The sequence below is a fragment of the Bubalus bubalis genome, chromosome 9 (genome assembly GCF_019923935.1).
Source record: "Bubalus bubalis isolate 160015118507 breed Murrah chromosome 9, NDDB_SH_1, whole genome shotgun sequence".
NCBI classification, from domain to species: domain Eukaryota; kingdom Metazoa; phylum Chordata; class Mammalia; order Artiodactyla; family Bovidae; genus Bubalus; species Bubalus bubalis.
This window is the reverse complement of record NC_059165.1, coordinates 67,600,046-67,625,409: the sequence shown is the minus strand read 5'-3', so window position 1 is coordinate 67,625,409 and position 25,364 is coordinate 67,600,046. Positions and strand designations below refer to the sequence as shown.

General features: G+C 54.4%; 2 protein-coding genes and 2 non-coding genes across 5 annotated transcripts; 2 read left to right on the top strand and 2 right to left on the bottom strand.

The window, feature by feature from the left end:
* The first annotated feature begins 157 nt into the window (after positions 1 to 157).
* On the top strand, positions 158 to 264 carry LOC112587205. Its single transcript, XR_003111721.1, has one exon. It is a non-coding gene; the product is annotated as a U6 spliceosomal RNA (small nuclear RNA).
* A 2,699-nt stretch (positions 265 to 2,963) lies between these two features.
* Positions 2,964 to 12,469, bottom strand: R3HDM4 (R3H domain containing 4). 2 transcript variants are annotated; one of them, XM_025292803.2, is made up of 9 exons: positions 12,305 to 12,469; positions 11,608 to 11,679; positions 7,092 to 7,246; positions 6,595 to 6,719; positions 6,098 to 6,221; positions 5,707 to 5,792; positions 5,165 to 5,250; positions 5,028 to 5,083; positions 2,964 to 3,955 (listed from the first exon to the last, which is right to left on the bottom strand). In XM_025292803.2, exons 1-9 carry the CDS (start codon positions 12,385 to 12,387, stop codon positions 3,852 to 3,854), a joined length of 891 nt encoding a protein of 296 aa, XP_025148588.1. In that variant the 5' UTR covers positions 12,388 to 12,469; the 3' UTR covers positions 2,964 to 3,851. The 2 variants fall into 2 exon arrangements, with proteins under 2 accessions (XP_025148588.1, XP_025148589.1); XM_025292804.2 differs by lacking the exon at positions 11,608 to 11,679 and having other exon boundaries at positions 12,305 to 12,465.
* A 587-nt stretch (positions 12,470 to 13,056) lies between these two features.
* KISS1R (KISS1 receptor) lies at positions 13,057 to 20,047 on the top strand. Its single transcript, XM_006050477.4, has 5 exons — positions 13,057 to 16,748; positions 17,526 to 17,650; positions 18,144 to 18,279; positions 18,540 to 18,772; positions 18,950 to 20,047. Exons 1-5 carry the CDS (start codon positions 16,352 to 16,354, stop codon positions 19,346 to 19,348), a joined length of 1,290 nt encoding a protein of 429 aa, XP_006050539.4. The 5' UTR covers positions 13,057 to 16,351; the 3' UTR covers positions 19,349 to 20,047.
* Positions 15,188 to 15,260, bottom strand: TRNAW-CCA. Its single transcript has one exon. It is a non-coding gene; the product is annotated as a tRNA-Gly (tRNA).
* Positions 20,048 to 25,364: the final 5,317 nt, after the last annotated feature.

Here is a 25,364-nt window from a genome sequence, read left to right as displayed (position 1 = left end):
CAATTAAGTGAATAATTCCCTTAGATTAAGCTGTGATTGCACTAATTTCGTAAAGAAAAGGGGAAAATTACTCGATTGGTTTTTAATTGAATTCACCCTCAGCGAAAAGTATTTGATTCTTTCTGCTATAAATAGTTCTGGCGTCTCCAGTCTACTCGTGCTCGCTTCGGCAGCACATATACTAAAATTGGAACGATACAGAGAAGATTAGCATGGCCCCTGCGCAAGGATGACACGCAAATTCGTGAAGCGTTCCATATTTTGCCTTAATTTCACGATATCTAGCCAAGGTGTTGTAAATCGGTCATAAGCAAGCTAACTTAACCCATCAAGGGCCGGTAGAATCAGTCTCCATCCTCAATTCCTGCTCCAAAAGCTGTCGGACTCTCCCCAGTTTGGAACGTCTTTTCCATAAAGACAGGGGACTGATTGCAGGGGAAGGGTATGCAGTCAGCAGGCAACACCTGGGCAAAGGTTTGGGGACCGGGCTGTCTAGGGACGCGGTGTGTGGAGAACCCACACAGCCAACCAGGAAGCTGGACAGGACGGACTCCGCGTGGGTCTGGAGGCAGCCTGTGGGCTTGCCCTGGGCCCCACACCCGTGCCCTGAGCCCCAGCGGGTCCTCTCAGTTCAGTTCAGTCGCTCAGTTGTGTCCGACTCTACGACCCCATGGACTGCAACATGCCACGCTTCCCTGTCCATCACCAACTCCCGGAGCTTACTCAAACTCATTTTCATCTAGTCGGTGATACCATCCAACCATCTCATCTTCTGTTGTCCCCTTCTCCTCCTGCCTTCAATGTTTCCGAGAATCAGGGTCCTTTCCAATTAGTCAGTTCTTCGCATCAGGTGGCCAAAGTATTGGAGCTTCAGCTTCAGTCCTTCCAATGAATATTCAGGACTGATTTCCTTTAGGATTGACTGGTTTGATCTCCATGCACTCCAAGGGACTCTCAAGGGTCTTTTCCAACACCACAGTTCAAAAGCATCAGTTCTTCGGGGCTCAGCTTTCTTTCCGGTCTAACTCTCACATCCATATACTGGAAAAACCCTAGCTTTGACTAGACTGATCTTTGTAGGCAAAATAATGTCTCTGCTTTTTAATACACTGTCTAGGTTTGTCATAGCTTTTTTCCCAAGGTCAAGCTTTTTTCCCAAATCTTTTAATTTCATGGCTACAGTCACCATCTGCAGTGATTTTGGAGCCCAAGAAAATAAAGTCTGTCACGGTTTCCATTGTTTCCCCATCTATTTGCCATGAGGTGATGGGACCTGATGCCAAGATCTTAGTTTCTTGAATGTTGAGTTTTAAGCCAGCTTCTTCACTCTCCTCTTTCACTTTCATCAAGAGGCTCTTCAGTTCCTCTTCGCTTTCTGCCCATAAGGGTGTCCTCTGGGCACTGGAAATTCAGTGCCCTTGGCAGGTGGGGAAGCTTCAAGCTGGTTATTCGAGTATTAATATTTCTTTGTGTCCTCCTAACAAGCCCTTGGGAGTTCCATTATTTAGTATCTACATGTAAAACTTTTTCAATGCCTGTTAAAATAGAAGACAGCAAATCCAGCATCCTCTTCTTGGTTTCTGAAACATGCCCCCGGGGAAAGGAACCAGGCTCCTTGTCAAATTGGCTGGTTCTAGGATGAAGCTAGGGCTTCCCTTGTAGCTCAGTCGGTAAAGAATCTGCCTGCAATGCAGAAGACCTGGGTTTGATTCTCTGGGTCGGGAAGATCCCCTGGAGAAGGAAACGGCAATCCACTCCAGTATCCTTTCCTGGAAAATCCCATGGACAGAGGAGCCCGGCGGGCTACAGCCCACAGGGTCGCAAGACGCGACTTAGCGACTAAATCACCACCAAACCAGGATAAAGCAGGAATATACCAAGAAGCCCTGTGCATCTTGTAGCAGCAGAAAGTAAGGCCGTTTCTCAAATAAATAAACATAGGGGTGCCTCAGTGAGACCTGTACACGAGCCATTGAAGGGGCTCCCAGAAGCCAAATCTTGAACACTCTAAGCAAGAAAGAGGAATACTAGATCACAAGCCAAAGTAAAAAGTAAATGCCCAGGCATCCGTACTGATAGAATTGGCTAAATAAATACTGAATACACAGGGTGAAAGAGAAAAATCTCTCCTGGAGAATTTTCAGTAGTTAACATGGATACTCCACCTTCAGACACTTGGAGATCAGCAGAGGTCAGTAGCAAGAATCCCCATGGAAAGCAGGGAGCTCTGGTGTGGCTCCATGGGAACAGCAGAAAACTCAGGCTAAGGGGCTCTGCAGGACACACAGCCAGTCCCAGACACATACAGATGGAAAACATGGGGGAGGAAGCCATATGAAGACAGAATCAGAGGCTTGAAGGATGTGGTCACAAGCCAAGGGAGGCTGGAGCCCCTAGAAGCTGAAAGAGGCAGGGACTAGACCTTCCCCTGGAGCCTCCAGAGGGAGTAGGACACTGGGATACCTTGATCTTGGACTTCTGCCTCTAGAACTGGGTGCCAATAAATTCCTGTTTTGTTTTTTTGCCAGGTCTTAGTTGCAGCATGCACAATCTATTTCCCTGACCAGGGATCGATCCCAGGCCCCCTCCATTGGGAGTGCCATCCTAGCCACTAGAGCACCAGGGAAGTCCCTCAAATTCCTGTGGTTTTTAAACTGCAGTGTGGTGTATTGTGTTTAGCCACTCGGGAAGCTCACACAAGTGACCTTTTTGGAGGTCACACAGGTGGCAGGTGGAAGAGTTAGGGTTTCAGCCTGGGCACCCAGGAGAGGACCAGCCAGGGCAGCATAGCCAAGGGCCAGGATCTCCTGGCAGAGTCTTCACACACACGTGCCTCCACCTGGGGTCTCACTCAGCACTAGCCTTCTCCTTAGGCCTGCATCCCTCAATGACCAGGACCCAAGGGCATCGTGAGTGCCTGGAGCATCCCCAGCCCTGCCCCAAGGGAAACCCCCACAGCAAGAGACCAGAGCACCAGAAATTTATTGAACACTCTGCTTTTCCCAAAGCACAACTAGCCACACCCACGGGGGTTGTGGGAGGGAGAGAGTGGGGCAGTCTCCCAGCCCTGCGCTCCTGTGCCAGGCCAGGGTGACCAGCAGGAGGACACCTCAGAGCCAGGCTGGGGGCGGAGGACACAGAGAGGGGAAGAGGACAGACAGTCTGAGGGTGGAGGCTTCTGTCTGGAAGTCCCACATCCCCAGTACAATGGGAGAGGGGTGTGTAGAGCAGATGGGGCCCTAAGGGCAACCAAAGGGCACCAGGAAGGCAACACACATTCTCCAAAGAGGGTGACACATTTTTTAAGATGCAGCTCCTGTCCTGGGTCGCCGGGAACACACAGGCTCGAGCACGCACACACACATACACAAAAATGTTACACTCCTGCGAAGAGGGGCACAGCCCCAGAGACCCAAGCCAAAAACTGGGAGAGGGTCAAGCAGGGACTGGAATGAAGCCCCCTGATTTATCACTTGGGGTGAGTTTTTGTTTTTTTCTTCTCAAAAGGGATATGTAAAAATCCACAAATCATGCCAAATTCATTAAGAATGATAAAAACCCAGCCTCTCCCTCCTCACTTGCGCATCACACGGGGCCAAAATCGCCCACCGAGGAAGTGGCAGGGAAGTGACCAGGCCGGGTGCCTCCTCCCCAGTCAGAGCCCGGAGGAGGATAGCTCAGGCAGCCCAGCCGCCAGCTTTAATCTGGAAAGCTGGGCGGGGAGGGGGCGGGGGCCACCCCAAGGGGAAGAGCACGTTTCCAAGGGAGAATTCTAAAAATAATAAAAGATATTTGAGCGGATGGTACTGGAGGTCTTGGCGCTGGGGTTGGGGATGGGGGTGGGGCCGCCATCAGCTGCGCTGCTCCAGGTAGGCGGACAGGAGCAGCCCTGGCGGCAGGAAATCCAGGTGGCGATTGCTGACCTTCATCTGCCGCTTGCCCTCCAGGTCGGCGCCTGCAGCGGAGACAGGCAAGATCGGGAAGAAGGCGAGGGTGCTGACACCCAGATACCGAGCCCTCCGCCCACCCTGAGGGAGGTTCCCGCGCGAGTTAGGTTGCCCCACCCCCCAGGTCCCAGGGCAGTGTATTCCGCAGCTCCTACTTCCAGCCTGCCTTCCCTCTCCCATTACTTATCCCGTGTCCTAATGGCACCCAGATGTACTACTAAGACACACTGGCCCAGTGTCAAGGGGACTAAACGAGGGTCCTGCCCCTTTGGTCTCCCACCCCCTCAGAGGACACTCCAGGCCTTGGGTGACTCAGTCCCCACTGACCTCCCTTTTCCCAACTCGTGTCACCCCAAAACCTGAATATAGCAGTACACACCCAAGCTAGGCCCACCTCCCAGCCTCTGCCCTGGCTGTTCCCTCTCCCTTGATCCCCATATTCCAGGGCTGTTCTCCTATGTTAAGGCCAGGGTCCTACTCTGGCAGAGAAGCACCCCCAGTCCAGCCCCTCCATTCCATGTCAGTGGGAACAAAAGCAAGTGTGGGAGCTACACCTCCCTCAGAGCCATCCTGAGAGGAATCATCTTGGGGTTGCCATGGAAACTGTCTCCTCTGCAACTCTGGGCAGGAGACATATAGGCCTGGAGAGTATGGATGGGATGCCAAGGGCCACGAAGGGCTTGCAAGGACCCTCCCTGGGGGGACTTTGTCCCAACAGCATCCACACTGAAAAAGGGGGTGCTGGCCCCTGGAGGGGAGACTTGCCAAAAGTCACACTTGTGGCACTGTGGAGGTGGGCTACAGCTAAGAGAACTCTACAGACACTGGGGTCCCCTCATCTCATCAGGCCCCTGAAGATGCAGACAGAGGCATGTCTGTGTCCACAGCATCATCCATCATGGGGACAGAGGTACAGGAGCTGCTGTTGAATTAAGGCAGCATCCCCCTGTTACCTTTGTGCTCATGATGTCCCTCCTCCCCTGATGCCTACTGCTGGGTGAACAGACTCCAGTAAGCCCAGCCTCAGTTTCCCCAGGATAGAATCAGCTAACTGGGGCCCAGGGGCCACCAGGTACTTACTAGCTGAGATGAGATCCATGTACTGGCAGATGGCGTGAAGCAGGAGCCTCTCAAAGCTGCAGAGAATGGGTGGTGAATGGCCTGAGCTTGGCACCGTGGGAGGGGGGTGCCCACTCCACCTGCCCCCACATATTCACCTGTTGTCCAGCATGGCCGTGTACACGGCCTGGGGGGACACAGAGAAGAACCTCAGCAGCCGCTCCTCCCAGGTCTCCAGTGTTTCCTGCAGGAGAGACAGGTCCAGCAGTCAGGCCAACTGCGGCACCCTGGCCCCCCAAATCCATGCCAGCCTCTGGAGCCCAAAGCCTTGGGTTCAAATGTGGCCTCTGACTCACTACATGAAGCTACTTAACCGTTTCCAAGGATACCAGGCATTTAGACATATCCACACTTTTGAATGTCTCAGCCTTCTGCCTGGTGAACTCCTACACATCCTTCAGTACCCAACTTCCTTGCCCCTGACGTCCCACCCTCAAGGACAGCCCTTGACCAGCCTTGAGTCCTGCACTCTGATCACACGGGTCTGTATCCTGCCCATCTTCTCCATCACACCCCGTTCACTTGGTTTCTGGTCTCCCCTCAAGCCAGCCCCCAATTAAGAAGCTGAGAAAAAAGGCCTTCAAGAAAGACCAAAGACAAAGAGAGGCAAGAGAGTACAAGGCCGGGGCCTGGTACTCACCATGGGAATACGGCTCCGCTTGAGGACGGCTCGCAGACGCCTGCTGATGCGCTGGAAGCACTCCCGGGGAGTATAGGCCGGGTCCTCTGCGAGAGTCCGAGCAGTGGAGGCAGATGAGGGGAGCAGAGCCCCAAGCCCCACCCCCACACGAGACTCCACCCCACCCACACTGGCCTGGCTCACACCGGGGTCCTCCCATCTACCAAGCCCCGCCTATATATCAGACTCCACCCCCATCTGTTCTGGTCCCACCCCCACACCAGGCTCCTCCCTGCCTGCCCTGGCCCCACCCTTTCACCCTAGGCCACGCCCCCACCCTCTGACACCCCTCCCCCCCAGGCCACGCACCCATCATGCCTGACTGCCACTTGCACCCTAGATCCAGACCCACCTCTCCGCCGGTCTTCCCCGCGGGTAGGCCCCCTCCTCCGCGCCTTGCTCTTGCCCTCATCCTCCAGGTAGCGGAGAACACGCTCCTGCTCCTCCCCTGAGCGGTTCATGAAGTCGTTCCAGATCTTGAAGAGAGGCAGGCAGGCCCTGACTGATAACTGCGCACTCTCAAGCCTCAGTTCCCCCATTTGGCCAATGCACATGGTGGGGCCACAAGCGCACGGAATTACTCCACGTGGACACATTTGACCACTGGGTCAACAGTTTGTGGATCATCTGTGTTGGGGGGTGTCAGTATGGACCAAATACATCCCCAATTCTGTCAGTAATTCCAAGGTAAGCAAACGAACCTCAGGTGCGGGAAGGTTTTGGGGTGGAGGGGTTGCTGGCCTCTTGAGGGAGACCCAGGGACGTTCATCAAGGAAGCAGACAGGGTTCAGTGCAGGCAGTGCTGGTGGTTTGGGGGAGGGGGGAGCCAGGCAGGACATGGGGCCCCACCTCCACATAGGTCTCATTGCTGCAGGCTTCTGCAAAGATGCCAGGTGCTGCGGGGGGTGCCAGGTCCCCATCCTCTGGGCCAGGTGTTGCTCCATCTGTCTCCAGCAGGGTCAGGAGGTACTGTGCTAAATGGAAACAAACAGTCTCTGGGCTGGAGGTCACCCCAGGCTTCATGGGGTCCAGAGGCCCATGTTTCCTCCCATCCACCCCACTTCTATATTTAGGGCCTTTACTCTCCGGCTCACACCAGCCTCCCCTCCTCCACACTCCAGCTGTCTTTCCCAGAAGACACAGGAACCATCCAGCCTCCAGAACTCCTCCTACATCGCCCTGGCTTGGCTTGTTGAATTCCTACACCACCTTTAGGGCCCCAGCTCCAATGCCCAGAGCTTCCTCACATTGTCCAGCTCAGGGCCAGGCTCAGATAACAGAACATGCACGCCATTGCTGTCTGAGGCCTAGGAGCCCCCAGGAGGCGCCCTTCGACCCCTGCTCACTGTTCTCCAGGCGCTGGAGGCTCTTCCGCCCCTTGGCCTTGGGCACGAGGTCTGAGTTCCGCACAGCCTGGTTGATGAAGTGCTGCTTCCGCCGGGAGGCCGAGAGCCTCTTCACCTGGGAGCTGGCTAGAGCGGGCAGGCAGCCCGGAAGGGGCCTGTGGGTCGGGTTTGGGGTTGGGGGGGCAGTCCTCAGGGCCAAAACAGGCCAGGACCCCCAGGAAGAACCCTACCATCACCGGTCTCTCCCAGCCAACCCCAGCTTGGTTTCCCTCTGCAGTGGGAAGCTCACCCCCATTCCACATGGAGCCCTGGACCCTTAGAATGTCACTGTGCCACATCGCTCAGGAGGCAGATACCACTGAGGACAGATGAGTAAACCAAGGCTCACTGAAGGGAAGCCACACATTGGTGGGGGCAGTGAGGGGGCTGAGGAAGCTGCTCCCTGTGCTCCCGGGCTTCCAGGTTTGAGCTGCAAGCCAGTGAGGTCCGCGTCTCCTTCCTCTGGGAGTTTCTCAAGAGATGTAATTTGATGATGCATTCCTACCTGCCCCCCCAGCCCCCAGCCTCTGACAGCAGGTAAACCAGAAAACAGCCCCCAGAAGCTAAGGCGCTACTTGAACCCCCCTGCCTTGTGCCCCCAGAGCCCCCCTGCTATGTGCTCAAGGCCTGGATGGGGGAAGCAGGCAGAGTGGCCCCCGGTGAGCACAGGTACTAATCCTGGAAATGGATTAGTGGCCCAGGCAGGCCTCCCACTGGGGACCCAAGGGCTAGGCAGTAGGTGGCTTTGAGGGAGGGAGGGGGCAGGTATTGAATGGAAACTTCCTGGTAAGAAGCTGCAGGGCTGTCATGGTCAGCCCCTGACTACGGGCTGAGAGGAGGGTCCCATCAGGCTCAGAAACCCTCATGCTGAGAGGCTGATGGTAGATTCTGAGCTTCAGAGGGTCTCGGGTGCCAGAACTCCCCCTTCCTCCTTGCCCTAGCCCACCAGGCACCCGCTCTGTGCCGGCTGTCCCCAACCCCAGTGGATTTTCGTGCCCCAGGCTCCTCGCTCGTCACTTCCATCTCCTTTTGCCTTCTGTTCAAACCTCCCCAGCCCCTCATTGCTTTCTTCTCCTGATGGCCACACTTCCTACCTCCCTGCCTACAACCCACCATGACCTCCAGGCGCAGGTAGGGTCTGGTGTCCATTGCACCCTGGTCTGGCATACAGTAGGTGCTCAGAAAATAATCACCCAATCAGGTCTCCAACAAAACTCCATGATTCCAAGACTGAGTAGAACCCAGAGTCCAGAATTTCACCCAAACTTTCCTGGTGTTTGGGTGATCCCAAGACACAAATTAAAAACAGAAGTGTGAGTCCTCATGCACAAACAGCTGCTAGAAAATGCCATGAAGCCCTAGGATATGAAACAAGGTGCCTGAAAGAGGTTAGGAGTGAAGCCCATGCTTATTAAGGCTTATACATATATAACTCCTTGAAAGGAAAGCTATGACAAACCTAGACAGTGTATTAAAAAGCAAAGACATCACTTTGCCAAGAAAGGCCTGTATAGTCAAAGCCATTTTTCTAGTAGTTTTTTCTAGTAGTTTTTCTAGTAGGTTTTTCTAGTAGTCATGTATGGATGTTTGACAGTTGGACCATAAAGAAGGCTGAGCACTGAAGAACTGATGCTTTCGAATTGTGGCCTTGGAGAAACTCTTCAGAGTCTCCTGGACTGCAAAGAGATCAAACCAGTCAGTCCTAAAGGAAATCAACCCTGAATATTCACTGGAAGGACTGATGGTGAAGCTGAAGCTCCAATACTTTGGCCACTTTATGTGAAGAGCTTTCTCACTGGAAAAGACCCTGATCTGGGGAAGATTGAGGGCAGGAGGAGAAGGGGGCGCAGAGGATGAGGTGGTTGGATGGCATCACTGACTCAATGGACATGAGTTTGAGGAAATTCCGGGAAATAGTGAAGGACGGGGAAGACTGGCATGTGGCCATATATAGATAGGGTCGCAAAGAGTCGGACACAGTTTAGCCGCTGAACAAAACAGAGTCCCCAGCGTTAAGTTTTTGCCCTGGACAGAAAGGTTGTTACATCTTGATCAGGAAGCAAACAGGCTGATGAGCCCCAGCCCTGTCTCCTGAGGTTGGAGTGGGGCAGACTTCATGGATGATACTATATGTTAGGCAAAAATCTATGGAGAATTAGCTGATGGATAAATTAATCTGGCACAAGTACCCATCAGTGGAGAAACACAATCAGTGAATAGGATTCTCGTACTTTCACTACTGGGGCCTGGATTCAGTCCCTGGTCAGGGAACTAAGATCCCACAAGAAGCACTGAGCAGCCAATAAGAAAAGCAAAATAGGAGACTAGCATGCAGGCAGAGGCAGGGGTCAAGCCTGGTATCTCAGCCTTGAGCTTGAATCCCAGCTATGATACTTAATGATATGACCCAGAGCCTCAGGTCTTTCTCTGCAAAGAGGATAAGAATGGCCCCCTGCCAGTCCAGGAGGGGCACTCAGAGCCAAGAGAAACCAGGACACACACCTCTGCTTGGTTTCCTCCTATGACTAGGAGCTCACCCCCTGAGCCACAAGATTGATCACAGCAACATTCCTGGTTAAGTGACGGTCCTTAGTTAATCAATCACTGTCACAATAGGAGCCAAATACTACTGTCCAGACAAGACACCCTTTATTCAGATTTGCAAACCAAGGAGCAAAGTCTTTATCCCAAGATCCCACAGCTGCAAACAGGGGCAAACAGGATGGGGCAAGTCAAGTCAGCACATAGCCAATGACTCTGAGGCTGGATGTGACCTTCCCGAGGCCCAGGCACCAATACCCCAAGCTCCAGATTCAGCCGTGGCCTCCTCAGGGCTCTGAAACCTGTGTCTCCACCCCAGCAGCTGGACGCATGCCAGGATGGTGCCTGGTAGGGCTGATAAGAAGACCACATCCGGGGGGAGCTGTTGGGAACATTAGAGCTGGGCGGGACTCAGGGAGAGCTCAGGCCCTTGGGGTGTGGGGCTCCCTGTTACCCCAGGACCCAACGTGGAACCAGGGTTGGAACCTGGTCTGAGCAGGACCACTCCCAAGCCACCAGCCTCTGCTTCCCTCTGGGGCCACAGTGGGCCCAGGGGCTCAAACTCAGGTCTGGTGGGCCCCTCAGACCACACCCCACTGTGCTAAGATCCAGCTGCTCCCTGCCCTGCTCCACCACTACCTGTGGTTCCCCAGCACCTCAAGGCAAGGCTCAGCCCCTCCCTGGCCTGGCACTGCACTTGCCTGGTCCCACAGGGCTCCTGGGCCTTGCTGCTCTCTAGGATCCCAGCACCTTCCAGCAGGAGTCTTGGGGCTGATAGCAGGGCATCCATGCCCCACCCTGTCTCTCCCTTTCACTCCCTCTGCTCCAAGCACTGAGTCCTTTTACTGCAGTTTAAACCCACCTCAGGGCCTTTGCATGTGCTTAGCCTCCTGCCTGAAGCAACCTTTTCCTGGTTCCCAGTCTAGGCTCAAAAGTTACCTCCTGGGAGAAACCACCCCGCCCCCAAGCTGGCCCAATCAGCCCCGTTTCCGGCTTCACCAGTTGGCATCAGCAACCAGCTGGCCCTCACACTTGTTTACTCCTGGTTCTCACCTCCTTCACTAACCCCAAATGATAAGGACAGGGTCCCTCTCTGCCCCTGCTGGGCCCTCAGCACCTGGCCCTCAGCAGGTTCTCAAGAGCTATTTGTTGAATGAATGCCTGAACTTCTGTTTATACTCACCCAAGTGCCAGTTCATTTGGGTGGCCAGCTTCCCTGGCCCTGGCACCTGAGGTTTCCTAGACCAGGCAGGCCTCGGGGAAAAGTCTACACCTGGCAGGGGCCAACATCCAACAGGGATGGACGGGCCTGACGGTGGGAACAGCTGCTAAGCCAGGTTGGCCTGGGGGAGGACAGACAGGCTCCTTTGCCTCCCCCAACTCTGCTCCCCAGTTTTGAGACTGGCCTTTGACATTCCCTCCCCTGGGCAAAAATACACCTTCTCAGGCACCAGCCCCTCCCCCAGGGACAGGCCAGAGAGGAACCTACTTCCCCAGCAGGAAACCAAGGAGGGCTCAGAGCGGAGGTGACTCAGGTTGGGGTGGGGCTGACTGGGGAGCAAACCACCACCCCACCCAGGACACAGAGGTGAGGAGGGTGGGGACAGGTCAGAGGGACTCTGCTGTCAGGTAAATTACCCACTTTGGTGGTTAAGGCCCTTTAAAAGGGTGTAAATAACCACATCCTTAGACACCGGTATACCTTCTGGGTAAATAGCAGGGTGGAAGTAATAACACCAAACAAAAAATACAATAAAGCAATCATAAAATGCCAAAATGATAAAATTATTTTAAGACACCTACAATAGTATGCTATTTAAGATAATTATCAAAGAACAGATGGTCTACTTTTCTGGGTACCTCCAACCGCTCTGAGAGGGGGCCCGTTGTTCCATTTTACAGATGGGGAGACCGAGGCACAACAGCGGGTACTAACCTGCCCAGGCCGCTTGGACGCCCATGAAGGAGCAGAAACGGAACAAGCAACCAGGGTGGACCGCGGGGATTTCTGCATAAATACTCGGGTTAGGAAGAAACCTACGACCCCCCTCAACCCCGGGGGTGGGTGGGTACCCATATGGGGTCGTCCACCGGCTTCCAGTCTACATCCCAGGACACAGCCTCGTGTTAACCGGCTGTGTAAGACCCCCTTTCTTCTGGGTGTTCACCCGGAGAAAAACAAAGAGCGCGTCCGCCTGCAAGTTGGGGGCAGACAACCCCGACGGGTACCCAGGACCGGTGCTGGGTGAATCCCCAGCTTGGAGACACGAACAGCTGCCAGTGGGAAAACTCCAGATCACCACCAGCGCGGTGACTGGTACATCGCGCGCAGCGGCAGCGCCTCCCCGGAGCCGGCGATTCGGCGCCTGGGACCCCCGAGGCTCCGGGACTCCAGCGCCCGGGGCTCCGCAAACGCGGACGCTGGGGTGCGCCCCTGCGCTCTGGCAAGTACCCAGGCGTGACGGGGATGGGGTTTCCCCGGGAACACCCTGTAACAACAAAGCCCCTCGCCACCTAGCTCCACTCGAGTGGGGTACCCCCAGGAAAAGGGGCGGGGCGGGGGCTGCCGCCCGCGATGGGTAAGGGGTGGGGGCCCCGGAAGCGCGCCCCGCCCGCCCCCAAGCAGCGCTCACAGCGTCCGCCGCCCGCCCGGGACGACCCTCGTCGCCGCTGCTGCTTCCTCGGGACCGGCCTCAGGGTTCTCCAGAACGACCATAGCTTGGATTCCGCCGCCGCTGCTGTCGCCGCCGCCCGGCAGGGCCTTCTCCGGGCCCGGCAGGAAGTGACGGGCGCCCGGAGGCGGGCTAAGGCGGAGCCTGGAGGCTGGACACGCCGGGCTGAGGCCCGGCCACGTCCCGGCCAGGCCCCGGCGGCGGGCCGGGGACACCCAGACCCGAGGCAAGGACGGGGACACCGAAGCCCCTGCCCCAGGGGACACAGCGGCCCCCTCGCCGCTGCCGGGCTGTGACCCCTGCCCCCGGGGGACCGTGGGGAAATTGAGGCCTGGGGAGGGAGGCAGGAAGGGGACGTCCTTTTCAAATGCTTGGACAGACCTAGTGCCCCGTGCCACACACCATCCCACCCCACCCCCCAGCGGCAGCAGGGCTCTCCTTCCACCAGCCCCCTCCGGGAACCTCCTTCAAAGAGCAGCCTCCGGATCCCGGCTGAGTGCCTCAGTTTACTCTTCTCTAAAGATACAACGTTGAAAGGACTGATGCTGAAGCTCAAGCTCCAATACTTTGACCACCTGATGCGAAGAACTGACTCATTGGAAAAGACCCTGATGCTGGGAAAGATTGAAGGCAGGAGGAGAAGGGGACGACAGAGGATGAGATGGTTGGATGGCATCACCGACTCGATGGACATGAGTTTGAGCAAGCTCTGGGAGTTGGTGATGGACAGGGAAACCTAGTATGTTGCAGTCCATGGGTTCGCAAAGAGTCGGACAGGACTGAGCAACTGAAGAAAACTGAAAGATACAACACGGACTTCTCTGGTGGTCCTGTGGCTGAAACTCCTCCAGCCAAGTGCAGGGGTCCAGGTTTGATCCCCAATCGGGAAACTAGAGTCTGCTTGCCTCAATTAAGACCTGGCGCAGACAAATAAATAAATAGAAAATAAACATTAAAGAAAAAAAAAAAAGGAACAAAGCTAGCGGCACCTTTCTTTGCCTTTTAGAATTTATTCATTTAGCAAATTCCCACTGTCACTGGGGTAGGGGCTAAGCTCTCCAGACCCAGTGGTAATCAAATAGACCCCTTCCCCTGTGTGGGATCAGGAAAAGAGGACTTTTGGAAAGAGGACTAGCATATGCAAAAGTGAGAAGGGTGTAGCAGGCAGAAGGAACAGTCAGTGTAAAGGTCCTGGGGCATCCAGATAGCCAGAGCAGGATAATGGGAGAAGGGGGTGGTGGTGGACAGAAGAGAGGTAGAGAAGAGGGGACAGACCAAAGGTGGTCCTTTAATGACAGATCTGGTTTTTGACCCAAGGGCAATGGGTAACCAGGGGAGGTTTAAGAACAGAAACTTAGAGCTGCTCTAGAATCTAGAATCCATCCTTCATTCCACAAGAAAAGTGGGAAACTAGGACCATGATGACCTTTCCCAGGTAAAAGTGGTAAAGAACCCCCCTGCCAACGCAGGTAGACATAAGAGACCCAGGTTTGATCCCTGTGTGGGGAAGATCTCTTGGAAAGGGAAATGGCAACCCACTCCAGTATTCTTGCCTAGAGAATCCCATGGACAGAGGAAAGGGGTGGGCTACAGTCCATAGGGTCGAAAAGAATCAGATACAACTGAAGCAACTTAGCACTCATGTTCACAAGACCATGACATGGGACAGCAAGGGATGCAACCCACCCAGATCCAGCCTGGTGGATGCTACACAGGACAAATGATCACACTGCTGTAACAAGTGAAGAGCAAGAGGAGAAAAAAAAAAAAAAGAGGAGGAACTATTACAAGACCCAAGAAACCACACACTGTATGACCTCATGTAGATAAATGTGGAAAGAAGGGAAAGAATCAAGCTGATGGGAAATGGGATCTCTGGGGACAGTGCTTGGGCAGGGTCTCTAGATGTAGGGGTGATATTTGGCCTCTAGCCCACGATGACCAGCCACTCAACAAATGTGCCAACCTGGGTCTTGACCTGATTCTTGAGCCTCACTCAGTCTGTCCTCACCCTTTTATTTTCTCCCCTTGACTCATTCCTCTCCTCACCCCCCCCCCTTTTTTTTTGGCGGAGGTGGGGGAGGGCAGCACAGTGGGGCATTTGGGATCCCCAACCAGGGATCAAACCTATACCCCCTGCTGTGGAACCGCAGAGCCTTAACCACTGGACCACCAGGGAAGTCCCTGTCATCACCTTCCTAACACCCTCCTAGATCCTTGGCCTGCCCAGGAGCCACTGCTGTCCCCCAGAGCCCCGGTCCCCTTCTCACTGCTCTCCCAGGCCCACGCAGCTGAGCAGCCTCCCCAGAACAGTTCCTCCCCTCTCCAAGTATCCTGGGGTCTCCTCATCCTAACCTGGCCCTCATTACCACCCCAGTGTGCTTAGTCACTTCAGTCATGTCCAACTCCCTGTGACCTGTTGGACTGTAGCGGTCTGTAGGAGAGACTGCCAGTCTCTCTGTCCATGGGGTTCCCCAGGCAAGAATACTGGAGTAGGTTGCCATGCCCTCCTCCAGGGGATCTTCTCCACCCAGGGATCAAATCTGTGCCTGCTGCATTGCAGGTGGATTCTTTACCACTGAGGCACTGGGAAAGCCCCTCCAATACCACCCCAAAGGGATGTTTTTCCCTTTTCTGAATTTTGAGGCCATTGTCATGATGCTGAAGGTATGAAAGGGGTGAACAGAGAAATGTTCCCCTTGCCCCCATCCCAGGCTCATTGTACTTTCTTTCTTTCTTTTTTTTTTAATGTATCTGTTTATTTGCTGTGCCAGGTCTTGGTTGCAATATGTGAGATCTTTAGTTTTGGCATGTGGAGTCTTAGTTGTGGCATGTGGGATCTAGTTCCCTGACCAGGGATTGAACCTGGGCCTCCTGCATTGGGAGCACGGAGTCTTAGCCACTGGACCACCAGGGAAGCCCCCATTGTACTTTCGTTTGGAGATGTTTAAGACACTTTGGTGCCCATGCGCATTTTTAAAATTAATTTTTTTACTATGCTGGATCTTCGTTGCTGCACTCAGGCTTTCTCTAGTTGCAGATAGCAGAGGTTACTCATTGAGCTGGCTTCTCTTGTTGCAAAGCACAGGTTCTAGATTGGGCTTCAGTAGTTGTAGCATGTGGGCTTAGTTGCCCCCTGGTATATGGAATCTTCCCAGATGGACCAGGGATTGAACCTGTGTCCCCTGAATTGGCAGGCAGATTCCTAACCACTAGGCCACCAGGAATGTCCTTTGTGCATACTTCATTGTTTTTCCGCCTTTTAATCTGTTTTACACAGAGGACAGCATCTTTTCTTCTGCACCTTCATGCCCTGTTTCCTGCCTCACAGGCTATTACCTGGGATATATTTCTGAGTGTGGATTTGGAGATCAATATAGTTCTCTATGAACTGCCCTCCACCTGGTTCCCACCACCAGCAGCACAGGTAACTGTGTCCCCAGTGCAGACAGCGGCCAGTTAATTGCCCATTAGGGGGAAGGTGGACAATCCCTAGGGATCTGATTTGCATCAAAGTCTTGGGAAGGTTGAGTTAGTGAAAGAATAGGCATCTTCTGACCACCAGATTCTGGTCAACCCTCCCTCACCCATGTGGACATGGCTCCCCAGTGTCCTGGGACAAACCCTGGCAGCAATGATACTCAGGGCCTGTGAGGGCTGGCCTCACCACCAGCCCAGAGCCCCAGCCCCATGGAAGGTCAGAGGCATGGCCTCTAACAGGCCTCATCCCCTAGTCTCTGAGTCTTTGTCCCTCTGCTTTTCTTGCTGGTGAGTCTCCTGGGGTAAGGATGGGTCCTTCCCCGGGCTACAGCATCCTCTAGGAAGCCTACCGCTCCCCCTGCTCTGCTCCACACTCCCTTCCCCAGTCCTCCTGTGTTCCCATCCTTACCTTGGAGGGGGAGGACGGGATGAGGGAGCAGGGTGTTGCTCGGGTGAACAGTGGGCGCACAGGCAGGGGAGGGAGTGGCCAGAGGCTGAAGGAGAGGCGGGAAGGCGGGGCACGGTGGGATGCAGGGTATAAACGCGCAGTGGCTGCAGCTAAGGATTCCAGGAAGGCTGCGACCCAGACTTTGTAGCGCATCCCCGGAGGGCGATCGGGAGAGTCACGGCAGCGATCACAGGGTGCAATCCCGGAGGGTGGTCAGGACGAAGAGGGTGGCAATGCAGCCCTTGTCCGCGTCTGGGCCTAACGCGTCCTGGTGGGCGCCAGCCAACACAACGGTCTGCCCGGGCTGTGGCGCCAACACCTCCGACGGCGCGATCCCTGCGCCTTGGCCTGTGGACGCCTGGTTGGTGCCGCTTTTCTTCGGCGCGCTGATGCTGCTCGGCCTGACAGGGAACTCACTGGTCATCTTCGTCATCTGCCGCCACAAGCAGATGCGGACGGTGACCAACTTCTACATCGGTGAGCGCCCAGCGCTTCACGGTGCTGGAGGGCCATTCTGGGGGTCTACGAGAGGGCGTAGTGGCCGGGGGGCGCCCCCGGGGTGAATCGGGGTCCTCTCAGTTGAGGATTTCTCCGCTGCAGGGTCCCTGGTCTTTTCCCTACTGTCCCTGTACCTTAGGCTGGAGGTCGCCAAAGGTGGCGTTGAAGAGTTCCACCTTGACTGGAGTAGTTAAAAGGGAGGTTGGAGAGTGTGGCCCATGGAGCGCTGGCCACTGCCACTCAAGGAAGATGTACGATTGAAATGTGGTTCTTATAACACCATGTGGGATGAATAAAAGGAATGGGGGAAAGAGTGAGTGGCCCGCGGGCCCCCAGTTGGCAACCACTGCCCCAGAGGCTCAGTTTATGCGTTTGCGCGATGAGGGTGCCCTAGCCGGGTGAGTGCTCACTCAGTCCGTGTTCTCCATTCTCTGTTGGCTGGCACCACTCAATTTGCAGATGAGAAAACTGAGGCTCAGAGGGCAAGGGCCTATTTGCAGTCCCGACAGGGGTGAGCAGGACCCATTACTGTTTGAACGGCTACAAAGCAGGTGCTGGGTGAGGGGTGTTTGAAATATAAAAAAGAGAGGAAGCGCCCAACTTCTCTGCCCACGGATGCTGGGGTCTCTCTGGGTGCCCCCCGAGCCGCCCTGCTGGTCACTCGGACAAAGGCGAGACCCAGGAGGCTGGGCCAGGGCGCTGAAGGGCAAGGGCGATGCGCCCCACATTCAGAACCCGCGCGTCCCCGGCCTGCAGCCAACCTGGCGGCCACGGACTTAACGTTCCTGTTGTGCTGCGTGCCCTTCACCGCTCTGCTCTACCCGCTGCCCGCCTGGGTTCTGGGCGACTTCATGTGCAAGTTTCTCAACTACATCCAGCAGGTGCGCAGGCTGAGGGCAGGAGGGCCGGGGGCGGAGTCTGGGTGTGGGCGGGGTCGGACCCCCTGCCGGCTGGTGCGAGCCAGGGGCGATTGTGTAGGTGGGCGGGGCAGAGTCTGGGTTGGGGCGGGAACCGCCTCTCTACGGCATGGTGAGGGCCAGGGACCCGGTGTGGAAGTGGGCGGGGTGGGCACTGGGTCTGGATGGGTAGGGCTGGGGCAGGTATTGGGATCCTACTAGGATGGCTCTGCCTCTCCTAGTCTCAGTCTTGGGGGTTTCAGGCTACCCCTGAAGGCTCCTCCCTCCTCCACCTCCCTGGGCTCCTCTCTGGCATCCCCTTCTCCTGCCCCTTCAACTATGGGCCCTGGAGACCTTCCCAGGTCAGGTCCTGCCTGTACTCGAGTGGCTGGACAGTAGGGGACCCGCAAGGAGGGCGCGGACAGGAAAAGGCCCTGACGGGGCAGGGGGCCACACGCCGGACTCCCGGTTTTCCCAGGTCTCGGTGCAGGCCACGTGCGCCACCCTGACAGCCATGAGCGTGGACCGCTGGTACGTAACAGTGTTCCCGCTGCGCGCCCTGCACCGCCGCACGCCCCGCCTGGCGCTGGCAGTCAGCCTCGGCATCTGGGTGGGTGAGTTCAGCGTGAGGGTCACATGGGCTGGGGGAGACAAGTCTTCGTCCCTGTGCTCACCTCCTCACACTGCCTCGATCGTGCATCTGGGAAATGGGCGCACTAGCGCTCCTGCAAGGGCCCCTGAGGGCGGGGACCCAAGTGGACCCGCGCCTAGCAGGCGCTCAGTGGCCCGCTGCCCGGGAGACACCGGGGAGACCCGGGCCCTCTTGCGCCCCTCGTCCCCCCGGGGCAGGGTCTTCAGCAGGACCCTGATGCAGGCTCGGCTGTCGTGTCGGCGCCGGTGTTCGCCCTACATCGCCTGTCGTCCGGACCGCGCACCTACTGCAGCGAGGCCTTCCCCAGCCGCGCCCTCGAGCGAGCCTTCGCGCTCTACAACCTGCTGGCGCTCTACCTGCTGCCGCTGGTCGCCACCTGTGCCTGCTACGGGGCCATGCTGCGCCACTTGGGCCGGGCCGCCGTGCGCCCAGCGCCCGCCGGCGGCGCCCTGCAGGTGCGCGGCTGGGGGGGGCGGCGCGGTCTGGCTGAGGGTAGGGGGAGTGAGGCGCATCTACCGGGGGCGGGGTGGCCCGGGTAGGGGGTAATTCGAGAGAGTCAAGAAGGGGAGCGCCCGAGGAGGGGTGTAGCCGCCGGCCCTTCGCCTTCCCTCTTCCCCCTCCTCTCTCCCCAGGGGCAGCTGCTGGCGGAACGGGCGGGTGCCGTGCGGGCCAAGGTCTCGAGGCTGGTGGCGGCCGTGGTCCTGCTCTTCGCTGCCTGCTGGGGCCCCATCCAGCTGTTCCTGCTGCTGCAGGCGCTGGGCCCGGCCGGCGCCTGGCATCCACGCAGTTACACCGCCTACGCGCTCAAGATCTGGGCACACTGCATGTCCTACTGCAACTCGGCGCTGAACCCACTGCTCTACGCCTTCCTGGGCTCCCACTTCCGCCAGGCCTTCCGCCGCGTCTGCCCCTGCGCTCCCCGGCCGCTCCCGCGACCCTGGCGGCCTGGACCCTCGGACACTGCGGCCGCCCGCCAAACCCAGCTGCGACGCCTGGGCCACGCCAGGCCCCCCGAAGTCAGGCAGCGGTAGTCCCGGGCTGCGCATGCTGTGCGTTCTGAGGGAACACACGGTGTCTCTCTGAGCCCTCTCTGAAGGGATCAAGATGGGCCCCTCTGAAACAGGAGGGCTTAAATAGCAGCTGCTATTATTCTGTTTTTGCCCAAAATCATAATAGTGAAAAGGCCTTGCCCTCTTGCAACATTTGATACAAATCTGCTGTATGTTTGCCACTGTTGATGCTGTAATTATTATTTCTGTGTTTCCTGAATTGAAGATGCTTTGATGCTGACTCTTCTGGAACTTTGGAGGAAGCATCAATAGGACTTTTCACACGCTGCCCTGTGGTTGACTGTACAATTTTAAGACTGTACAAATGCCATTTTCAGAGATACTAAAAAGTGAACATGATGTACATCTTAAAATGGATGAAATAAGGTATTCTTCTTGGTACCTTGTGAATGAGTGTTCAGAGTCCTGGCTGGAAAATCATAGGTGTCATTGAATAAATAGCAGAGACATCACTTTGCAGACAAAGGTCCATATAGTCAAAACTGATTTTTGCAGTAGTCATGTATGGATGTGAGAGTTGCAACAATCTTTATAGAAGGCTGAGTACCTTAGAATTGATGCTTTCGAATTGCAGTGCTGGAGAAGACTTGAAATCCCCTTGGACAGCAAGGAGATCAAACCAGTGAATCCTAAAGGAAATTAACCCTGAATATTTATTGGAAGGACTGATGCTGAAACTCCAATACTTTGACCATATGATGTGAAGAGCCGACACACTGGAAAAGACTGTGATGCTGGGAAAGATTGAAGGCACAAGGAAAAGGTGGCAGAGGATGAGATGGTTAGATAGCATCAGCGACTCAATGGACATGAATTTGAGCAAACTCTGGGAGACAGTGAAGGACAGGGAAGCCTGGCATGCTGCAGTCCATGGGGTCACAAGGAGTCAGACATGACTTAATGACTGAACAGCAACCCAAGGGAGCAGGATTATTGCTACACATAACACACCCCCAAATAAAGAGGCATATAGCAGCATCAGTGTATTTTTCAAAACTAGTGTCATTAAAAAAAAAAATTTTATTCGGCTGCAACAGGTCTTAGTTGCAGCACACAGCTCAGTTGCTCTGAAACATGCGGTATCTTAGTTCCCTGACCAGGGATAAAACCCATGTCCCCTGCATCATAAGGGGGAGTCTTAACCACTGGACCACCAGGGAAGTCCCCAGCATCAGTGTATCACTGCTCACGGTTCTGTGGATGAGTGGACCCAGCCAGGCGGTTCTTGTGATCCATGGGTGATATTGGGTGGAGCCGCCAACCCAGCGGCTGGACTGGGAAGGCCAGAGAAGGCTTTGCTCTCAGGATGGTAGCCAGTGTGCTTCCATGGCTGCCTGGACTTCCTCCCAGCAGGGCAGTCTGGGGAAAGTCAGACTTCCTCCTGGGCAGAGACTTCCAATTGGAGGAGGAGCTGCACAGCATCCAAAGGCCGGCAACCTCACCGCTGCCGCAGGGAGTTGTTGGGAGATGTCAGGGTCACAACCAGATTCAAGGTGTGGGGGGCAGAGCCACCTAATTGTGGGTTCAACTGCATTTGTCTGTGGGGCACGGGGGAGGGCTAGGGTCAGTCCCTGCAGGCCTCAGGCTTAGTCTCCCTGAAGGACAACTGCCCATCTCGAGGAGGGCTCTGTCCCCCCAAATTATTAGGGGACATCCTAGGTCTCCAAAGAGCCCAAATGTGCAGAGATGTTACGTGAGAAGGGGAGGCCATTCTGACATTGACGTTGTCCTGACCCTTATCTGTAGCCTTTGCACAGGCAGGTCCCTTGTTGCTCCAGGTCACCCTCACCCTTGCTCGTCTATCAAGTCTCAGCTCAGCTGCCTCCTCCTTCAGGAAGCCCTCCTAGATTCCAGCAGGCTGGGTCAGGCCCCTCACCTGGGCCCAGGGCTGCCCCATCTCAGCTCTGACATCCTTGTGCTGTACTTGCTGGGTATGTATCTGGATTGGTCCCCAGTGTGTCCTCAGGGTTCAGCACACAGTGGGAGTGATGAAAAGAGATGGTGTGTATACAGGGAATGGCAGAATTTCTCTCTGAAAAATGAATAAAAAACAAACAAACAAGGAGTTCCCTGGTGGTGCAGTGGACAAGAATCTGCCTGCTGAAGCAGGGGACATGGGTTCGATCCCTGGTCCAGGAAGGTTCCACATGCCAAGGAGCAACTAAGCCTGTGCACAAAAACTACTAAGCCCACGTGCCCTAGAGCCTGTGCTCTGCAACGAGAGAAGCCACCACAATAAGAAGCCCGGGCACTGCAACAGACAGCAGCCCCCACTCAGCACGCCTAGAGGCAGCCCATGAGCAGCAACGAAGACCCAGGGCAGCCAAAAACAAGCAAACAGTTCAAGGGAACTCTTAGGCATCTATCTCAGAGAAATAGAAACTTCTGTTCACACAAAACCATGGCTTCCCAGGTAGCACTATTGATAAAGAGCCCATCTGCCAATGCAGGAGACATAAGGGTCACAGGTTCAATCCCAGGGTTGGGAAGATCCCCTAGAGGAAGGCATAGCAACCCACTCCAGTATTCTGGCCTGGAGAATCCCATGGAAAGAGGAGCCTGGAGGGCTATAGTCCATACCACATACACATGATCATAGCAGCTTTATTTGTGATACTCCCAAACTGTCAATGAACTAGACATCCTTCAATGGGTGAGTAGTTGAACAAACCATGGGCTGGTTCATCCACAACTGCTCAACTGTTCTAAGTTATGAACACACTGTTGATACACACACACCCACGGCAGATCTCTGGGAATGACCCTGAGTGTAGGGAGGAAGCCTGCGAAGGTTACATAAGATATGATTCCATCTGTGTAACCTCCTCAAGGTAACAAAAATATGGAATGGAGAGCAGATGCAGGGTGGCCAGGGTAGGAGATGACGGGAAGCAGATAGCATGCAGAACCTTTGTGACGGAGCTACTCTGTCCCTGGAAGTGGTGGAGACGCAAACCTGCACATGTGACTGAGCTGCAGAGAAGGAAATGGGTGCACACGGGTACAAATGAAACGGGGCTCCAGATCCCCGGGTGGGACATAACAACCCTAATACCCTGATCCCAGTGTTGAACTACATAGTTTTGCAAAATATCACTGTTGGGAGAAGCCTGGTGAAGGGCATGAGGAAGCCATCTCTGCATTAGAATCCACAATACTCTTGAAAAAAAAGTTTTTAAGAAATGATGTGAAAAGCTTGAAAGGGGACATCTAGGAAGCAGCATCTTCCCAAAACCGCAGACCCTTGCTTTATCCTCAAGTCTCTTCATCCGGGGACTGTTTTCAGAGCCCCTTCTGTGTGCCAGGTGCTGTGTGTGAGGCACCCTCCGACCCCTGCCCATACAGAGCCCTGTCTAGTCGGCAATGGGGCCAGTAAGTGGTAAGCTACCTGCTGCTGCTGCTGCTGCTAAGTTGCTTCAGCTGTGTCCGACTCTGTGTGACCCCATAGATGGCAGCCCACCAGGCTCCCCCGTCCCTGGGATTCTCCAGGCAAGAACACTAGAGTGGGTTGCCATTTCCTTCTCCAATGCATGAAAGTGAAAAGTGAAAGTGAAGTCGCTCAGTCATGTCCGACTCTTAGCGACCCCATGGACTGCAGCCCACCAGGCTCCTCCGTCCATGGGATTCTCCAGGCAAGAGTACTGGAGTGGGGTGCCATCGCCTTCTCTGGTAAGCTACCTAGAGAGATGCAAATAAAAGCACTGCAAAGGGTTACCTAGGAGATATGGGTGTCCTTTGTGAGCAACTGTAAACCAGATCATGATTCAGGGAAGGCTTCCTAGATGAGGTGAAGCCAGGAAATGTGACCTCAGCTCAGACGTGGGGAAAGAGCATATCCGATGGAGGCCACAGCCAGTGCAAAGGCAGTGAGGCAAGGTATGCCTGGTGGATCTTAGAAATAGGTGGGAGGCAGGTAGGGCTTCCTAGGAGGATAGGAGATGAGAGAAGTGAGAACAGAGAGGTGGCCAAGACCTTATAAGCAAGGAGATGTGCTGGGTCTGTCCTGAGTGGGTAGGAGCCATAGGAGGCTTCTCAACAGGGAAGGGTGTGGTCTAAGGTATGAGGAGATTTTTTTCAATTCATTATTTCATTATTATGATTACTCTAACTTTTGTGGGGTGCCAACACCAGGCAATGGAGAAGGCAATGGCACCCCACTCCAGTACTCTTGCCTGGAAAATCCCATGGATGAAGGAGCCTGGTAGGCTGCAGTCCATGGGGTCGCTAAGAGTCTGACACGACTGAGCGACTTCACTTTCACTTTTCACTTTCATGCATTGGAGAAGGAAATGGCAACCCACTCTAGTGTTCTTGCCTGGAGAATCCCAGGGACGGGGGAGCCTGGTGGGCTGCCGTCTATGGGGTCGCACAGAGTCGGACATGCCTGAAGTGACTTAGCAGCAACACCAGGCAAAGGCCAGTGCAGCTGATTTGGGTAGGGTATGGATGGAACCCGAAACCACAGCATGAGAATAAACCCCAGAGGTTAGGGTGGGTCAGGAGAGGGGTTAATTTCAATTTCAGATAAATAAACAGTGACAAAATTTTTAGTATCATTATGTCCTGTGCAAAATTGGGATATATACATAAATTATTCATTGTTTTGCTTTTGAATTGTGATGCTAGAGAAGACTCTTGAGAATCCCTTGGACTGCAAGAAGATCAAACCAGTCAGTAGAGGAGAGTGAAAAAGTTGGTTTAAAACTCAACATTCAGAAAATTAAGATCATGGCATCCGGTCCCATCACTTCATGGCAAATAGATGGGGAAACAATGGAAACAGTGAGAAACTTTTTATTTTTGGACTCCAAAATCACTGCAGATGGTGATTGCAGCCATGAAATTAAAAGACACTTGCTCCTTGGAAGAAAAGCTATGACCAACCTAGACAGCATATTAAAAAGCAAAGACATTACCTTGCCAACAAAGGTCCATCTAGTCAAAGCTATGGTTTTTCCAGTAGTCATGTGGAACAACAGACTGGTTCCAAATAGGAAAAGGAGTACGCCAAGGCTGTATATTGTCACCCTGCTTATTTAACTTCTATGCAGAGTACATCATGAGAAATGTTGGGCTGGAAGAAGCACAAGCTGGAATCAAGATTGCCAGGAGAAATATCAATAACCTCAGATATGCAGATGACACCACCGTTATGGCAGAAAGTGAAGAGGAACTCAAAAGCCTCTTGATGAAAGTGAAAGTGGAGAGTGAAAAAGTTGGCTTAAAGCTCAACATTCAGAAAATGAAGATCATGGCATCCGGTCCCATCACTTCATGGGAAATAGATGGGGAAACAGTGGAAACAGTGTCAGACTTTATTTTTCTGGGCTCCAAAATCACTGCAGATTGTGACTGCAGCCATGAAATTAAAAGATGCTTACTCCTTGGAAGAAAAGTTGTGACCAACCTAGACAGCATATTCAAAAGCAGAGACGTTACTTTGCCAACAAAGGTCTGTCTAGTCAAGGCTATGGTTTTTCCTGTGGTCATGTATGGATGTGAGGGTTGGACTGTGAAGAAGGCTGAGCACCGAAGAATTGATGCTTTTGAGCTGTGGTGTTGGAGAAGACTCTTGAGAGTCCCTTGGACTGCAAGGAGATCCAACCAGTCCATTCTGAAGGAGATCATCCCTGGGATTTCTTTGGAAGGAATGATGCTAAAGCTGAAACTCCAGTACTTTGGCCACCTCATGCGAAGAGTTGACTCATTGGAAAAGACCCTGATGCTGGGAGGGATTGGGGGCAAGAGGAGAAGGGGACGACAGAGGATGAGATGGCTGGATGGCATCACTGACTCGATGGACGTGAGTCTGAGTGAACTCCAAGAGTTGGTGATGGACAGGGAGGCCTGGCGTGCTGCGATTCATGGGGTCGCAAAGAGTCGGACACGACTGAGTGACTGATCTGATCTGATCTGATGTATAGATGTGAGAGTTGGACCATAAGCAAAGCTGAGCCCCGAAGAATTGATGCTTTTG